This window comes from Gopherus flavomarginatus, chromosome 12 (assembly GCF_025201925.1).
Source record: "Gopherus flavomarginatus isolate rGopFla2 chromosome 12, rGopFla2.mat.asm, whole genome shotgun sequence".
In the NCBI taxonomy this organism is placed as follows: Eukaryota; Metazoa; Chordata; order Testudines; family Testudinidae; genus Gopherus; species Gopherus flavomarginatus.
The window spans coordinates 36,513,460-36,529,545 of NC_066628.1; the positions used below are offsets into that span (position 1 = coordinate 36,513,460).

The window sequence follows — 16,086 nt, forward strand, 5'->3', positions numbered from 1 at the left end:
TGTTTGGTTTGCATTCATTCCATAATACTCCATGTGAGTGAGGCTGGCATCTGTGCATCTTTCATTCTGTGTTGAAGCTAACGGGTTCTAGTCTTGGGGAAAACTGAAAATGGAAGCCCCTATCAACGTTCCTATCAATGTTTATGGCCCTAGCTCTGTTAATCCATGTGTGCACAGAATAACTGTTCCCTGTCTTGGGCCTGGATGGAGCGGATATAAAAACACACATCCTATCACAACTCTTCCCTCAGCTTTGCTCTTACCTAGCAACCAGAAGGGATGACGACTCATGGAAGACTGTCGTAAGGTTAAAATGACAAGTGGGATTGGAGCCAGGAAAATAGTTGGAATGTCTCTGAAAATATTTTCCCCCATCACATTACTAAATGCATCATTTTCACTGTCCAGGAGAACGGTCCTTCTGGAAGAAACTGAACTACACTGTCCAGCCTTACGTGGGAAGGGCCTGAGCCAAAGTTCGTGGAAGTCAATTGTAAAACTTTAGTTGACTTCAAGTGGTATAGGGTCAGGCCTCTACCCTTGGAAGATTCCCATCCACGGGAATAACTGTCATGCTGGAGAAAGTTGTGCTGGGGTTACAAGCACAGGAACACTACCACTGACTGAGTTTTGGGAGCATTATCCTAAAACTAGTGCCAAGTTATAGCTGGTTCAGAACAATACGGTAATTCCTCACAGTGCCCAGCGGGCAGGCCATGGCTTATCTCATAAGAGTAATCGATTAACATCACTATCCTGGCCAAATTCTAATTTGGTGATTTCAATCTGTTTACCTAAACGAATGTCCTGTGCTTTCAAATGGATACAGTTACAGCATTTACTTCCTGTCCTAAATTGATCTGCACTGCTAGACAGCTGCTGTGTTCCAGTGCAGAGCTGACTACTGCCGCAGTGGATGAAGTGATATTTTTACCAGCGTAGAAGATACTTTGAGACAAAATACCCAAGTTAGGAGGGATACTGATGTGATGCTGTGAATCCTATATGCCTGTCATCATGGAGAAACTGTCAAAGCATGTTTTCTGATAATACAGTCTATTCTTTCACTCAGCACAAAATTACTGTGGGACTCATTGCCACAGGATCTCATAATGCCAAGAGATCAGTAATATTCAAAAAAGGACAAGGCATTTATGTGGTATGCAGGCCTAGTTACAATATTAAAAAACAAACACAAACCACCAGGATGCTTAAAGAAGCAGGGAGGGATAGCTCAGTGATTTGGGCATTGGCCTGCTAAACCCAGGATTGTGAGTTCAGTCCTTGAGGGGGCCACTTCGGGAGCTGGGGCAAAAATTGGTCCTGCTAGTGAAGGCAGAGGGCTGGACTCAATGACCTTTCAAGGTCCCTTCCAGTTCTAGGAGATTGGTATATCTCCAATTATTACCTGGAACATATAAACACTTAAATTTTGGGTCATAACCCAGCCTCTTGGGGACTAGGAAGAAACTTTCCCTGGGGAAATAGTTAACTCCTAAGTGTAGGGCTATTTCCTGCGACACAGCTGCTACTGCCCCCTGTTGGAGACAGTATGTTGGCCTAGATCAGGGGTTCTCAACTTTTTTCTTTCTGAGGGCCGCTCCCCACCCCCTCACACACCATGCTATAAAAACTGCACAGCCCACATGTGCCACAGTATCTGGTTTTCTGCATATAAAAGCCAGGGCTGGTGTTAAGGGCTAGCAACCAGGGCAACTGCCTCGGACCCAATGCCACAGAGGCCCCCCACAAAGCTACATTGCTCAGGCTTTGGCTTCAGACCCAGGTGATGGGGCTCAGGGTCCTGGGCTTCAGCCCCATATGGTGAGGCTTCAGCTTTCTACCCTGGGCCCTAGCAAGTCTAATGCTGACCCGGCTTGGTGGCCCCGGACCACAGTTGCCAACTTTCACAGTAAGCCAAAACTCAAGCTAATCCCATTTCAAAACAAGGGCAAAACAAGCTAATCTTTAAGAACCCTAACACTCTATGTGACTAGATCCCCCTGGTGTGCAGTCTGGGACGTAGTGGGACCGCTGTGCACCTCAAATCTCTCCCCTGCTTGCCCCCCTCCCCCCTGGCCCCTGCTTGCGGGAGCTGATCACAAAAAAACCAAGTTAAACAAGCTATAAGCCAAAAACTAGCCAACAAGCCAATTAAGCCAAAAAACAAGCCCAATTTTTGCTTTTTTTTCCACAGGTTTGGCATCTTCCCTGGACCTCGGTTTGAGAACCACTAGCCTAGGTGAACTGCTGGTCTGACCCAGTCTGGCAATTCCAATTTTAAACAAGGTTTTCATTAATTGGATTTATATTTGCAGAAAGTAACTGCTGCACCTGAGAAACATGCACCAACCTTTGAGTTTGATCAAATTAGCCGATGGTGAGTTATGTGATTATCCCCACACCCACCCCCATGCTTAGTTTTTAAAATAGCACACTTTAGAGAGGAAGGGATGGTCTAGTGGTTAATGCACTGAACTGGGAGGCAGGAGACTGGGATTTTGTGAACTTGGGGTAGTCACTAACCTCATCTCTCTTTCCCTCTGTTCTCAGTCTTACGCTGATATTTTGTATCCCTTTCCCACACCTTTTGTCTCTTCTAATTAGACTATAAACTCTTTGAGTCTGAGACTCTCTTGTGTTTGTACTGTGCCTAGCATAATGAGGTTGGGCTCAGTGCAAAATAATAAAAATATTTTAAATGTACAGTTTTGCTTGTATACGAATAATCCTCGCTTATTGACACACAAAGTATTTCTAGAATGTATTTTATTTTTCACTCCTTATGCTCTTTGTTTACTTCTTGCATTTCCCTCCATGTGGATAATAAGCTGCTGCAGTCACTATAGTCGGGTTCCCAGTGCTGCAAGGTCTGGGTTGCAAATGAGCCAGGATTGTGTTTTACTGAGTAACAACTGGCTTCCATTAATGGGGGGGCGGGGGGGGGGTGGGCAGAAAATCAGCAGACCAAATTTCTGTTGCTCTTAGGTTGTGTGAATTTGTCACAGAAACTCAACATTGAGCCACCTATGAATTTACTTTGTAAGGCTAGTTCCTTGAGTTTTATTTTTGCAAGGTCACACCGAGCCTTCTGGGCCGTTCAGGAGGTGGTTCGTATTCAGGAGCCAGCGTGGAGGAGCAGTTCACTCTATGGGTAAAGTCTGACATACTCAGCAATGTCAGGCTAAGGTCACCCTCCATGCCAGTCTGCTGTGCTGTCCCTACAATGAGGCGAGGCTGCTGAGTTTTACCGAAGGGTGGCCCTGCAGCTAAACCAGCTAGGGCCCGGCCTCCTGCAGCCCCAGCTAGCCCACTCCCATAGGTGCTGGAACTGGCTTGAAGTGATTTCCCTGATCGGCAGGGTTTACAGTTTGGTTTAATGGTTCTCAGCACTACCACTGTGCAAATTGCTCCAGTGCCCCTGCCCGCTCCTCCAGAGCCTCTCCACCGCCTACCCAGTGCCCCTTCTGTCCTCCACAGCCAGGGCCCCTTCTTCCCAGCTCAGCAGCCAGGCTGCCTGCCCATCACTCCAACCCCCAGCCAGCCCATTCCCCAGATTAACGCCCTCCCTACCCACCTGTTTCTGGAGGCAGGCAGAGGCAAAGGCCCACTGCAACCCCCTAGCCCTAACCCTTCAAATCCGGCCAGGAGGAGGGCCAGGACCCAGCGCTTCCCCCTGCCTTTCAGACCCTCTTCAGTTCAGCCTTGGAAGGGTGGCGGACTACTTCCCTAGGCGCAATGAGCCACAGAACGTCTAGGGGGCGTTGCGTCCCTGCCTAGCAACTCCAGACGCTACAATGTAGCTATCAGAACCCGCTGATGTAAACAAAGGCACATGGGCAGCCGCTGTGGCCAATCCGGCGGTGGGGCGGTGTGTTCGGTAGCCAATGAAAGGGCGAAAGGGGCGGGTCCGAGGCAAAGGGGTTGGTGTGTCCCAGTGGAGATGGCCCTGCTTGGCTGACAGCATCCTGGTCCCTGCTTCTGCCCATAGTCAGGCATGGCAGCGGCAGGTGTCTGAGACAGGGGCATTAGCCCAGGAGGGAGGGGGCGGGGGGCAAGAGGATCAGGCCTAGACAGGTCGAGGGAAATTTAATTCAATAAATAAATAACTTTAAAAAGGCTGGGGGAAAATCCCTGGAAGGAAAATTCCCTGGGAAATTGCTATTCGATGGAGTGTGTAGCTGAGCTGGGCTTGTGGGAAGAAGATCGAGCAGCCTGGATTGATTTTAACTGTTTCCTTAATAACTCACAAGGCGAAGAAGAGAAACGTATTTGAGCCCATGGGCTCAAGTCCTTAGCTCTGTTGGGGTGGGGGGGAAGAATAACTTTATATTTGAATGAGAAGCTAACAGCATCAGATACCAGGCAGGAGTTGAAGTTGGGGGGCAATGGCTCTGATCACCTTGTTGGAATTGGCTGACCTCTCCATCGGGACGCCGGAGATCGGGGTGGTCAATTTTAATGCCCTCCACACTTTGCTCCATGCCATCATTAAACAACTCAACCTGCAGGATGTCAAAGCGGAGATGCATGATGAGAAACCTATGCCCCCGGAACCTGCACCTTTGCAGGAGAAAGAGAGGAGGGGCAAGTGCGATGAGTCAGAAGACTTACCCTATGCTGACTTAGAGAAGAAGGTCATTGGGGTGGCCGCTCAGGTGCATGGCGTGGAGGCCAAGGTGATTGGAGTGGAGACTCAGGTGCATGGGGTGAAATCTCAGATCCATGGAATAGGGGAACAGGTTCAAGGGCTTGAGAAGCAAATGGCTGCCCTGGAAAAATTGCCTTCTGGGACAGACTTGCTGGAAAGGACCAAGAGCGGCTCTCCGAATGGCTCTGCTGTGGCCGACATGTGGCAAATGATGCAAATGAAGAAAAAGATAGAAGCTAATGAGACTGGCATCTCCAAGGTAAATCTTTCCATTCCTTAAGTTGTGAGGAGGCAACACGTCCAGTGGTGAGAGCCCAGATCTGAGAACTGGCAAATATATGCTATAGCCTTGCCTCTGCTACTGACTTGCTGTTTGACTTTGAGCAAGTCACTCACTTTACCCCTTTGTGCCTCTGTTTCCCCACCTAGAAAATGGAGTTAATCTCCACCCTTATAAAGGGTCTTGAGCCTGTTGGAAGAAAAGTAGTAGATAATTGCTCTGTTTTAAGTTCCTTATATAGCACTCATTACCAGATCTGTGTTCTATATTAGTTCTTGGTGGTATTATTTTATTTATTTTATAGTTTGATCAAAATAATTTCCTATAATAAGCAACAAGACTCCAAATTTGTGCAAAATGTTGGTAAGTTAGGGTCTAAAGTGAAGGACATTGAGAGGTTTGTGGACATATGAAAGAGACTTGGAAATCGTGACCTGAAGAAGAGTTCGCGTAACCAGAAAGCTTGTTTCTCACCAACAGATGTTGGGCCAAGAAAAGATATTACCTCTCCCACCTTGTGTCTCATGTAGAAATTAGTCATTTTTAATACTCTCACTGTGTTAGGATTGGAGCTAAACTATAAGAAAGGAAATATTTTCTGAATCCTCAGGGCCAGTCTCCAATGATCTTTTACATGCTTCGTCCAGTGTTATTTACGTTGCATGTTGTTATGGGAGTTGTGATCTGGCGTGTATTTTCAAGGCTGGATAACAGGGAAAACCATGACCAGGTGTTACGCAGTTCTTATTACAGCTGTGACTAGTTGCATGAATTTTACAAGAGCATCTCTGCACTGATTCCTCTAAGGTTTCAAGAGAAATAAAGTCCTGATTGCTGCTACCCATTTAATTAAAGTGCTGGATGGGGACGATCAGGGAGTTGCTCATTTAACACACGCCATAGTTTTAACAAAGGGTGTATTCTTGTTTTCGTTCATTTTATCTTCAGTCTAGGGAATGTAGAGCCCATGTTCTCCTTTGTGACCTTTTATTGTCCTTTGTCAGTGATCTGTGTAGACCTCCGTTAGACACTGTTGACAAATGAGCTACTCCTGAATTGGGAGCAGTCCCATCAAGAGAAGTTTGGGGGCCTAGTGCATCATGTTTGTTGGGGCTCCACGCCTCCCATTTCTTTATTTACACAGATGTTAGTCATTTTGGGGGGCCCCTGAGTTTGGAGCCCCAGTGCAGTTGTTCCCCCTCTCCATCCCTCTTGTCAGCCCTGATTGCCAGTTGTGCTGTATGCTTTTAAGAGGCAGAATGGTTTAATACATTTAGAGGTGGGATCACTGTGCTGTTTCCAGCTCTGCTCTACAGTCTTCCTATGTGACCTCTAGCAAATTTTCAAGGACCTAATGCTTTCAGAAGTGCTAAGAGCCTGCAGCTCCTCTTCACTTCAGCAGAACTGAGTTCTCAGCACCTCTAAAAATCCAGCCCTTGGCTGCTCCGTGCCTCAGTTTCCACATCCAGAACCTGTAGGTGATCTCACTTACCTACTTCACAGGTAGTTGGAGTGCTTAATTTAATGTAATGAAATGCTTTGATGTCCTTGGTCACAAGGAAACTATAGAGGTGCAAAGTGGAAGGGAGGGAGAAAAGCCCTGCAAAGGGGGGGCAGAGGGACAACAGGGGAAGTGAGGAGAGGTACTCACACTTGGCAGGGTGGGGGCAGGCAGCTGGCTATAAGCTGGGAAGGAGGGTCCCAGCCCAGGGGTTCCTACCTGCTCCCTGACTCATTCCAGCCCCGATGGGTCCCACTACCTGCTTCCTGGCTCCTAGGCCTCACAGCAGTGGCCTCCACAATATTTCCCTGTTCCTGCTCCCCACCTGCACCCCCATTTCTGCCGCCCCGGTGCAAGTGGCATTTTCTATTCTAGGATTCCAATAGCATTCAAAGAAATTGGGCCCGTGTCTCTCTGAGGGGTCATACCCTGCGGTCAGAGCACATACAGAGTTTCCATTGGAGTCGGGGGGAGAGGAGAAGGGAGGACTTACATTGAAATCATGGCAGATGTATTGCCAGATATGCTCTGGGCTGATGAAGTTAGTTCCATGTGATGCTGTCAGTTTACGAGCGAGGGAGTAATATTTTCCCCCATCTCTGTCCCCTGACTTACCTCTGCCCTCGGATCTTTTGCTCACTCCATGTGCATTAGTGGCAGATCTACCATGGCACAGATACCCCAGGGGGCTGCCTGAGACCATGTAGTTGTTCTGTCGGAGTTATGCTTCCTCTTGTAGGCAAATAATATCACCTCCAGGGTGTCTGCTCTCCCCCTCAGAGCCTGGGGCTCCCTGAAAGTGGTTTGAGTTCAGATTCTAGCCGTTTTCTTTTCCTCCCCTCTCGCTCAGGACGGGCTGTAGTGTTGCCAAGTTAATTCTTGCCATTCCAGGAGGTGGGAGGCTGGCTAAGGAGCTGGAGTGGTGTGCCAGAGGGACCTGTGGTTCTGTTCTAAGGCCAAGGATACCAGCATGTTTTATAGGCTCAGTAGGGGAAAACCCTGGGGATTTTCCCCACTGAAAGGGGAACATCTGTACTGCAATCGAAAATCGGGACAGGGAGTAAAAAGAGAGGAGAAAGGTGGGCTCTTATGGGGGCACAAGGAATAACTTGTTCTTTTTAGAGCAGCCTCTCCACATTCCAACTCATGGGATGCGCTGGCAGTGCAGCCTGGACCAATCAGTAGGATGTGACCATAGAAAGGACAAAGGTGTCATGGAACAGGGCTGTGTAATATTCCCTCCCTAGGCAGCAGTAGCACAACCATATCTGGGATACTGGGGTCACTTTGCGTTCCTTAGTACCAGAAGGACAGTTACAAGCTAGGGGGAATTGGGAGATGTCAGGGTTCCCTCCCCACTCTGAACTCTGGGGTGCAAATGTGGGGACCCGCATGAAAGACCCCTAAGCTTGTTTCTACCAGCTTAGGTTAAAAACTTCCCCAAGGCACAAATCCTTTCCTTGCCCTTGGATGGTGTTGCTGCCACCACCAAGTGATTTAGACCAAGATTCAGGAAAAGGACCACTTAGAGTTCCTGTTTCCCCAAAATATCCCCCCCATGTCCCTTCATCCCCTTTCCTGGGGAGGCTTGAGAATAATATACCAACCAATAGGTTAACCAAGTGAGCACAGACCAGACCCTTGGGTTTTTAGGACACTAAAAACTAATCTGGGTCTTAAAAGCGGAACTTTATTATAAAGAAAAAAGTAAAAGAAGCACCTCTGTAAAATCAAGATGGAAGGTAATTTTACAGGGTAATTAAAAGATTTAAAACACAGAGGATTCCTCTCTAGGCTCAACTTTAGAGTTACAAAAAACAGGAATAAACCTCCCTCTGAGCGTAGGGAAAATTCGCAAGTTAATACAAAAGATAATCTAACGCATTTTCTTGCTTTCCTTACAATTTTTGTAACCTTAGATTCCAACCCTTATATTCGATGATTCTATGATTCTATTTCAGGTAAGGTTTTAGGAGATGACTTTTTTTTTTTCCTGCCCTAGTTCCTCTCTGTCCAAGAGAGAACAACAAAGAGACCACAAGCAAAACCTTCCCCCACAGATTTGAAAGTATCTTCTTCTCTTATTGGTCCTTTTGGTCAGGGGCCAACCAGGTTATTTGAGCTTCTTAACTCCTTACAGGTAAAGGAGGGATTTTATGCTACCCTTAGCTGTATGTTTATGACAGGAGAAGAACAAAAAACGGACCCGTGGCCTGGAGGAGCTGACTCAGAAAGAAGATGTATAGAGCTAAATGTGTAGGGTTGGCCAAGTGATAATTAAATGTATGTGGAGTGGTGATGAAGGGAAGGTAATATTCAAATGGAGGAGGGCAACTGGGAGTGTTGGGCCTGCTTTGCTTCCTTAGTATGGATAAAGAAGTTCTGAAGGGTTGGGGATGAGGGAAGGCGGGTGAAAATGTCTGAGTTTTTCCGCTTGCCGTCCTCTTAGAAATCTCAAACATGTTTAAGTCCGTGCTTTTGCGAGAGGATTCATTGGAGGTCCTCAGTGTGGATTATGACCTTTCTAAGTCCTTCATCTAAGGGTTTAAGGGTTTGACTCTTTAGCAGAGACCTCTTGTTCTCCCAGGTATTTCTCATGCATCTGAGTTAAACAGATATTGACAAAAGATGGACAAAAGTGCTATGTGCCCTCATTTCCCATGGCTTTCAGCATCTCACAGCGTCAGGTGCTGGTTATCCTACTGCTTCTGTCTTGCACATTCAGCAAGATACTACTGACTATTGTAGATTGGAGGTGCTCTGCCCTTCCAGCTCCCATCACAGTCCAAAATTCATGCAGCATGAGTCAGGGTAGGATTTAGGGCTTGCAGGGAGCTCAACAAGGTTATTATTGCAGTCCCTAGATTCCATAGCCCCGTCTACCCCCATCCCTCCTCCTTTTCTCCATCTGTCACTGGACAATGGATTTTCCCTTCCTTTCCCCCTGTACAGAGTGTTTGGGATGGGGGAGGACCTGGTTGTTAGGTCTTATCCCAGAGCAGGTTCTGTGCTCGGCTGGTTCTGCCTAGGAACCAAATTGATGCACCTGGATGGCCCTTGGCCTCACAGTCCCATGTTATGCCTAGGACCATTCCACAAAATTGGGATTCTTCCAAGCCCTACACTGAGCTGGGGAGCCCGCTGGGCTCTGGCATAGGGGAAGAGGGTGTGACACCATGGGCTGGTTGGAGCAGAGGGGGGCACATTAATATCCTAGGTTCTGCCTGTTTTGCAGAGCTGTGAGTGTTTGTCACAAAGAGGAAGCTCCTGGTGCAGACAGCGTCTCTGCAAGGGTAACACATTGTGCCAGGTGAACCTCCCTCTCTGTTCCCTGCCATCGGTTTGTGTGATCTAGGTGGAGAAAGTTCCCTGGTGGAGAAAGTTATGAGCGTGCTCTGAGGAGGCAACTGGCCCTTGTGCAGCGGGACTGGCATCACTTATGTTGAGGACGTAGGTGATGCGTAGGCCTCATGCGGCATGGGGAGAAGAATGCCACCCCTGCTTATTAGCAGAGTTTGCTGACAGAATGGTTGGCTGAAATTCACAGTCTCAGAAGCGGCAGCGTGGACTGTCTGCTTTAGACCAGCATGGGGAGCAGATCTTGTCATGGAGGCCAGCCAGCGCGGATCTTGCGCGTACCCAGCAGAGCCTAGTGAGCTGTGCTTCAGGCGCTAGCAGGCTGTCTTTAGGATAGTGATCAAATGTGGCGAAAGGAAAAGCCATGGCCAGAGAATGCCTCCAAAGCAGGAGCAATTGCAGCAGTGATAGGGGAAGAGTTGAACCACAAGGTTAAAGCAAGTCCCGGCTGAATTATTCATCCCTCTGTGTAGCATATTGGGAGGGAAAAGGAACTGCTTTGACGAGATAATGAGCCTTTTTTTGTGGCTGATACACAGCTCCTTCTCAGAGCATTAAATCAGCACCCAGGCTCTTGTAGCACGGTTACTGCAATCCAATATGGCAGGCTGTAAATGTTTAATTATTTGCCAGCGCTGCCTCGGGAGGGTCACGTTAAATAAAAAACCAAAGCATTCCCATTGTGATGGGTAGGAGCTGGGCTCTGGTTTCCAATTCATCTCCTGAATGATCTAATATTTGTGAGAACGTCGATATTCCCCATCAGTCTGAGTACAGCGCTGACACCTTAAGCCATCTGAGTGTAAACCGGGGTTGCTGCTAGTTTGAGCCAAGAGCAGCATTTCAGCTAGGACATAAGGGTCCCATTCTGTGAGGCACAGAGAGCCTGCAGCAGGCTGCTGCGTGAGCATCCTCAGTGAAGCCAAGGAGAATTGAGAATGCTCAGCACCTTGGGCCTGACTTTTTTTCTTTTTTTAAATGATTTTATGGATTGATCTTACTTGTGCCGGGTTAATGGAAATAAAATGTCAGTGTGATGATCAGTGTGAGCTGCTGACGGATGACAGCACAGAACCCCAAGATAAAAGAAAACATTTTCTGGTCAAGAGATTGGAATTTCCAGGTGTTGCGAGGGCAGTTTGTAAACCCCATACAATAGGGTGGAACTCAACCCCGTGCAGCGGACTCAGCACAATACCTATGCACAACTTATGTTTTATTTTGAGAGTTTAAGTGGGACTGCAAAGGATACATCATTTTTGTGCTGGCTCTGCTGGGGGAATTGGCTACCACGTGGATAACTGCTCACATTCGCCCTCCAGCCCTAGTGAATGTAACTCTCCAGTTGCTCCTGTTGTTGAATCATTGTTTTTGTCATAGGTGTGTATCTAATACCTGGCCCTTTTAATCTTCAGAAGTGCTCAGCATTAATTGGGAGACAGGGGGGCTCCAATAGTTAGAACATATGTCAGGACACCTGGGTTCCATTCCTGCTTTTGCCATGGAGTCATCATGTGACCTTGAGCAAGTCACTTGACCCTCTTGGTGCTTCATTTTGCCCATCTGTAAAATGGAGGATAATGTCCTCTGCTCTTGGCGGGGATGAGACGAGGCTGTTTGTAAATCACTGGGAAACACCGCACTGAGCAATGCTATGTGGATGTACAGTGTTGTTGTAGAACTATGCTTGTTAATAAGATGCCGAGCGGCGTGGTTGATCCCTGGTCAATGTTCTACTAAAGATCTGCACAGCTGAGAGCCTTGGTTAATGGGATTCAAAGGGAACAACCCTCTAATGCTGGAGTTCCAAGGAGAGGTGAGCATCCAGTCCACTGGCAGGGGGAAAGCGGGACAGTGCCAACAACCCTGTGGCCTAGGTCATTTATTATCCAGGTTGGAGGTGGTGAGGTGAGGGCAACTCAAGTAACTTGGCATATCTTATGCCGAGAACACTTTCCAGCTGCAAGCAGCTTAGCACAGTCTGCTTTTACGCTTTGCAATGTCCCCAGCAGCTTCCAGCTGATCTCAAAGCACTTTCCAAACATCATTGCCTCGCAGCTGTAGGTAAATATCACTATCCCCATTTTACAGATGAAAAAACTGAGGCATGGGGAGATTGCGTGGCCTTTGGCAAGCTGTTTGGTGAGTCAGTGGCATATCCCAAATCTCCCGCCCCCACTCTCCCCACTCTAACCATGAGATAGAGCTACTGTAGCAGACGTTGCCCGTTTACTGTGAGAGTCCTGGTTTGACTTTGCTGTGGTCAAGTGCTCTGTGTGAAAGGCCACGTCCAGCTAATGAATAGTTAAGCCACTCACGGGTATTTGGCACCAGCTGTTGAGCACAACATCAGGGAAGTTTTTGATCCCAGTATTTGTGTATCACAGGCAGTTTTTGTGGCAAAAGCTATAGAATTAAGGATATTGTGTGGGCAGGACAACAGTACCAGAGGGAGAAGCGTATAGTACCCAATCTGGAAGGAGAAGTCTGCAGAGTCCAAGCTAAAATGGGAAGGCAGCAAGCTAATGAACAGTGAATGCTCGCACATCACGGTGTCCTGGCATAGACCGCAGGGCATGTCTGCACTTGATCTGTTCACACTCAGTTAGGTACCCAATGCAATGAGATTTACCCCCTGTCTGGAAATGCGCTGACGGGGGGAGTGGGGGGAGGAGGGCCAGGCTGGTGCTTTCATTTAACCCTTCTGGTTAATCTAGCGGATCATTGGTCTGCCTGGAGGTGTGGGGCTGCCAGGCTTAATTAATTTATTCATTATAAGTTGTTACTTACTTGGGGAGTAAAAGGAGAAGCTCTGCTGAGCCCCTCCCTGTGTCCAGCTCCCTGTTGGGAAGGATGCTCTGGGTGGAGCTGCTGTGTTGTTCTGTCCTGGAAGCTTTTGGCCCCAGCTCCCACCTGTTTAAGCTGGCTCCCTGGCAAGCCCCTCGGCACCATCCACACTCGGTTGGCAGCTGGAGCTCGCCTAACAGAGTCCATCCCCTGGCCCCTCCCTGTGTCCATCTCCTCAGCCAGATAGGTGGGTATTATTCTCCCTGCTAAATATAAAGCTAAGGAAACTGAGACAGACAGGTATAGGCGGCGAGTTACATGGGCCCGTGGTCCCATGCTCCACCAATATTCAGGAACGTGAGCCTGGCTCTACCAACATTTGGGCTTATATTTTCAGAGCCGTCCATAGAGATGGGACAGTTCTGCTTCAACTCATTCTGGGCACCACCAAAAATTATACAAACCCGATACCCATGCAAACAGGGGAATGCCCTGCCGCAGGTCACACAGCCAGTCAGTGGCAGAGCCGGGAATGATCGCTCCCTGCCTCTTGTCCAATTTGCTAGGCCCTGCTGCCCTTCCTAGCATCATCACTGGGGCGTACCAGGTGTTCTTGTGGCCCTAAATTCGCTCCTCTGTCTGTTCCAGGCCATGGCTCTGTTCCAGGATCTGCTGAATGAGGTCAATGGCGTGAAGGCAGCCAATTTCCATATGAACGAGGGCCTCGAAAACATCAAGGAGAAACTTGACTTGGTGAGTGTGGGCCTTTGCCCACAGAGCAGAGTCAGACTGGTCACGCTCCCTGGTGAGGGGAGTGCCAAGCCTTCTCCTTCCACCCCTGAGGCACCAACATCCCCTAGTCAGGACTGGCGCCAGGGTTTCTTGCGCCCTAGGCGCTTGGCCATTTCGCCGCCTCCCACACTGATCCCGCGGGTCCGGTGGAGCTGCCTCAGGCATTCCTGCGGAGGATCCGTTGGTCCGTGGCTCTGGTGGAGCTGCCGCAGGCATACCTGCGGGAGGTCCACCAGAGCCGCGGGAGCAGCCGACCATCTGCAGGCATGACTGCGGCAGGCCTGCCACCCCCCCCACCCAGCAAAATGCCACCCCCTCAATAATCCTGGCGCCCAAGGCAATTGCCTAGGCTGCCTAAATGGTAGCGGCGGCCCTTCCCCTAGTCCCTGTTGCTGAGCCCTCCCTGTCCTCCACCCCCCACCACCTGGGCTACCTTGTGCCATGCACCCGCAGCGGGGCTCTCCCTCCTGCCACAAGCAGCACTCAACCCCAAGGGGAGTTACCGCTTGAGTGAGGGCAGCAAAGAGAATGAGATCTCTCTCCCGGTCCCCGTCCCCTTGATTTCTCTTCTCGCTACTCCCTAGGCCTTTATGAGCTGGTGTTCCCCACCCCTCCTGTGTTTTCGGGGTAACTTGGAGTGCAAGCTGCTTGGGGCCAGGACTGTGCCTGGCTTATGTGCAGCAGATCAGCATACTCTAATGTAAATGTCCGGTAAGAACGCACTGTTCCCCCGCTGCACATGTAGGGGAGAATGTCTCCTCTCCCTCCCTCTCTGTCTGTCCTTGGTAATGCTGGTCAGAGCAGACAGAGGGGACTGGCTGACCTTTCCTCCCCTATGGGGATTGCACTGAAGACTAGCTTGTATCCTTAGGTCTGCCCCCTATTACTCTAATACCAGGAAAGGGCAGGCAGTGGGTTGCTCTGGGGAGAGAGGAGGGGGGAGAATCCATAGTTCACCATGTAAAATATCTCGTTTTGCTTGTATATTGGCCTCAATTAAAATGCCCGTGCGGTGTCTGTGACATGGGACAAGGGGAAGGAGCAGGAGATGCTGCCAGAGAACAGTGCAAAAACAGCCGATAGCTAAGGTGGTCAGGGACAGCAGAAGACACTGGATCTGCTTGCTGGGTCTGAGATGCATCGGCCGAGCTAGGAAGGGAATAGCAGGGGATGCTGGGGCTGAAGTAGCTCATGGGGAGCCCGGGCCTGGAACAGCAGGGCAGGATACAAGTCAGAACTGAGCTGTGCATGGACACGGGAGAGCTGGCTATTCAGACAGAGCTGTGTGCCAGCCCCGCGCCCCAAGCGTGTGGTTGAGTCGATGTGGCTGGGGAGTAACGTGTCGGGGAGTCGTGCACTGGGCTCACCTGCACTCTCAGGCCTTCCCTTCCCTGGAGTCTTGTTTCTGGTCCTGAGCACTCCACCTAGGTGTTAACCAGCACCAAAGCAGAGGGAATGGGGTTCGTACTCCCAGGGCCTGGGGAAGCTGTGCTAGGCGGCCAGGCCTTTAACAGCAGAGCCGATTGCCTGGCACAGGTAACATGAGCTGATGCAGCAGCCAGGAGGTAAAAATTCAGCACTCGGGACCCCCCACAAGGGATCCCAGCAAGGTGACAAACATGCCTGATGCCAGCTCCTAATGGGTGTGACACGAGTGTGCGGAGTTCCCGTCCTCAGGTGCCCATGGGGCAGGTGGGATAGAGAAGCATTCGCCTTTATATCACCGCTGCCTTCTCCTGCCAGTTCCACCAGGGTGGGACAGCTTTAGAATCCATCTGGGGGCTCAGAAGGAGCCCCACTGGTGGAGGGGCTGAGAAAGAACATTGGAATGTGAGGGGGTATTTAGCGCAGGGAAGGGGTGAGGAAGAGCCAATCCCCTGCTAACTGCTGGAGGAGTTAGATAGATAAAGGAGCCCAGCATGGGATCCAGGACAGGGCACCTGTCCACCACGCCCCTTGAAGGACTAAGATAGGGAGCCATCGTTCAGTGTCAATGGCGAGCGAGAACTCTCAGCAGGTCAATCATTCTAGCAAGGCCTGGGGGAGCTCCCACCTGCCTTGTGCTGGCCATAGGTCTCTGCCAACCGAGGGATTGTTTGCCAGGTGGAGGAGAGTCTGAACCTTGTGATGCTGCCCACAGGGAGGCAGCAGAGCTTGGCAGTGCCCAGCTTACTCCTTGTACTTTCAGGGATCCTCAGGGTGGCCATCTGCAGGCACGCTTGCAAAACACGCTAGCTCCCCCGAGGATCCATCCAGCCTGAAGAGCTCATTCTTTTTGCAGCTTGGCAAGCTGCCTTTTCCCATGAGCATTGGGGGAAGGGAAGGGGGCTATGGGGAAGCAGTAAACATCTCGTTTCCTAGAGTACAGGGAAACAAAAGCGAAGTGGATGCCAAGGCTGAGCCTTTACTCTGTGTGTTCTTCAGCCCAAAAGCATGCTCTACCCAAGAGAATAGGTGCTCGCAGCCCAGACCATAGCCTGCATGACGGGGGCCCAGCCTGACCTAATCTCTTATTACAACTCCCTCTTCTTTGCCACTGATGCCCAGCCCCAATGTCCCCCACAACACAGGACTGGAACACTCTCCCTATTCCGCATCCCCAGCCCATCCCCTCTTGCCTTTCCAGTCTCTTCCGAACACTCGCTGCTTCTGCTCCAACAAGTGGGGCTTGAGAAACCCACTTTCCTGTGGTAAGTAGGAAACTGATCTGTGGGGGTC

General features: G+C 49.7%; 1 protein-coding gene across 2 annotated transcripts in view; it reads left to right on the top strand.

The window, feature by feature from the left end:
• The first annotated feature begins 3,961 nt into the window (after positions 1-3,961).
• The window catches only part of QRICH2 (glutamine rich 2), a 52,625-nt gene continuing 40,500 nt past the window's right edge, over positions 3,962-16,086 (top strand). For both annotated transcript variants that reach the window (XM_050919235.1, XM_050919234.1), the window contains exons 1-2: positions 3,962-4,910; positions 13,225-13,329. In XM_050919235.1, coding sequence (XP_050775192.1) covers positions 4,389-4,910; positions 13,225-13,329 — 627 coding nt within the window. In that variant the 5' untranslated portion in view covers positions 3,962-4,388. The remainder of the gene's footprint in view (positions 4,911-13,224; positions 13,330-16,086) is intronic.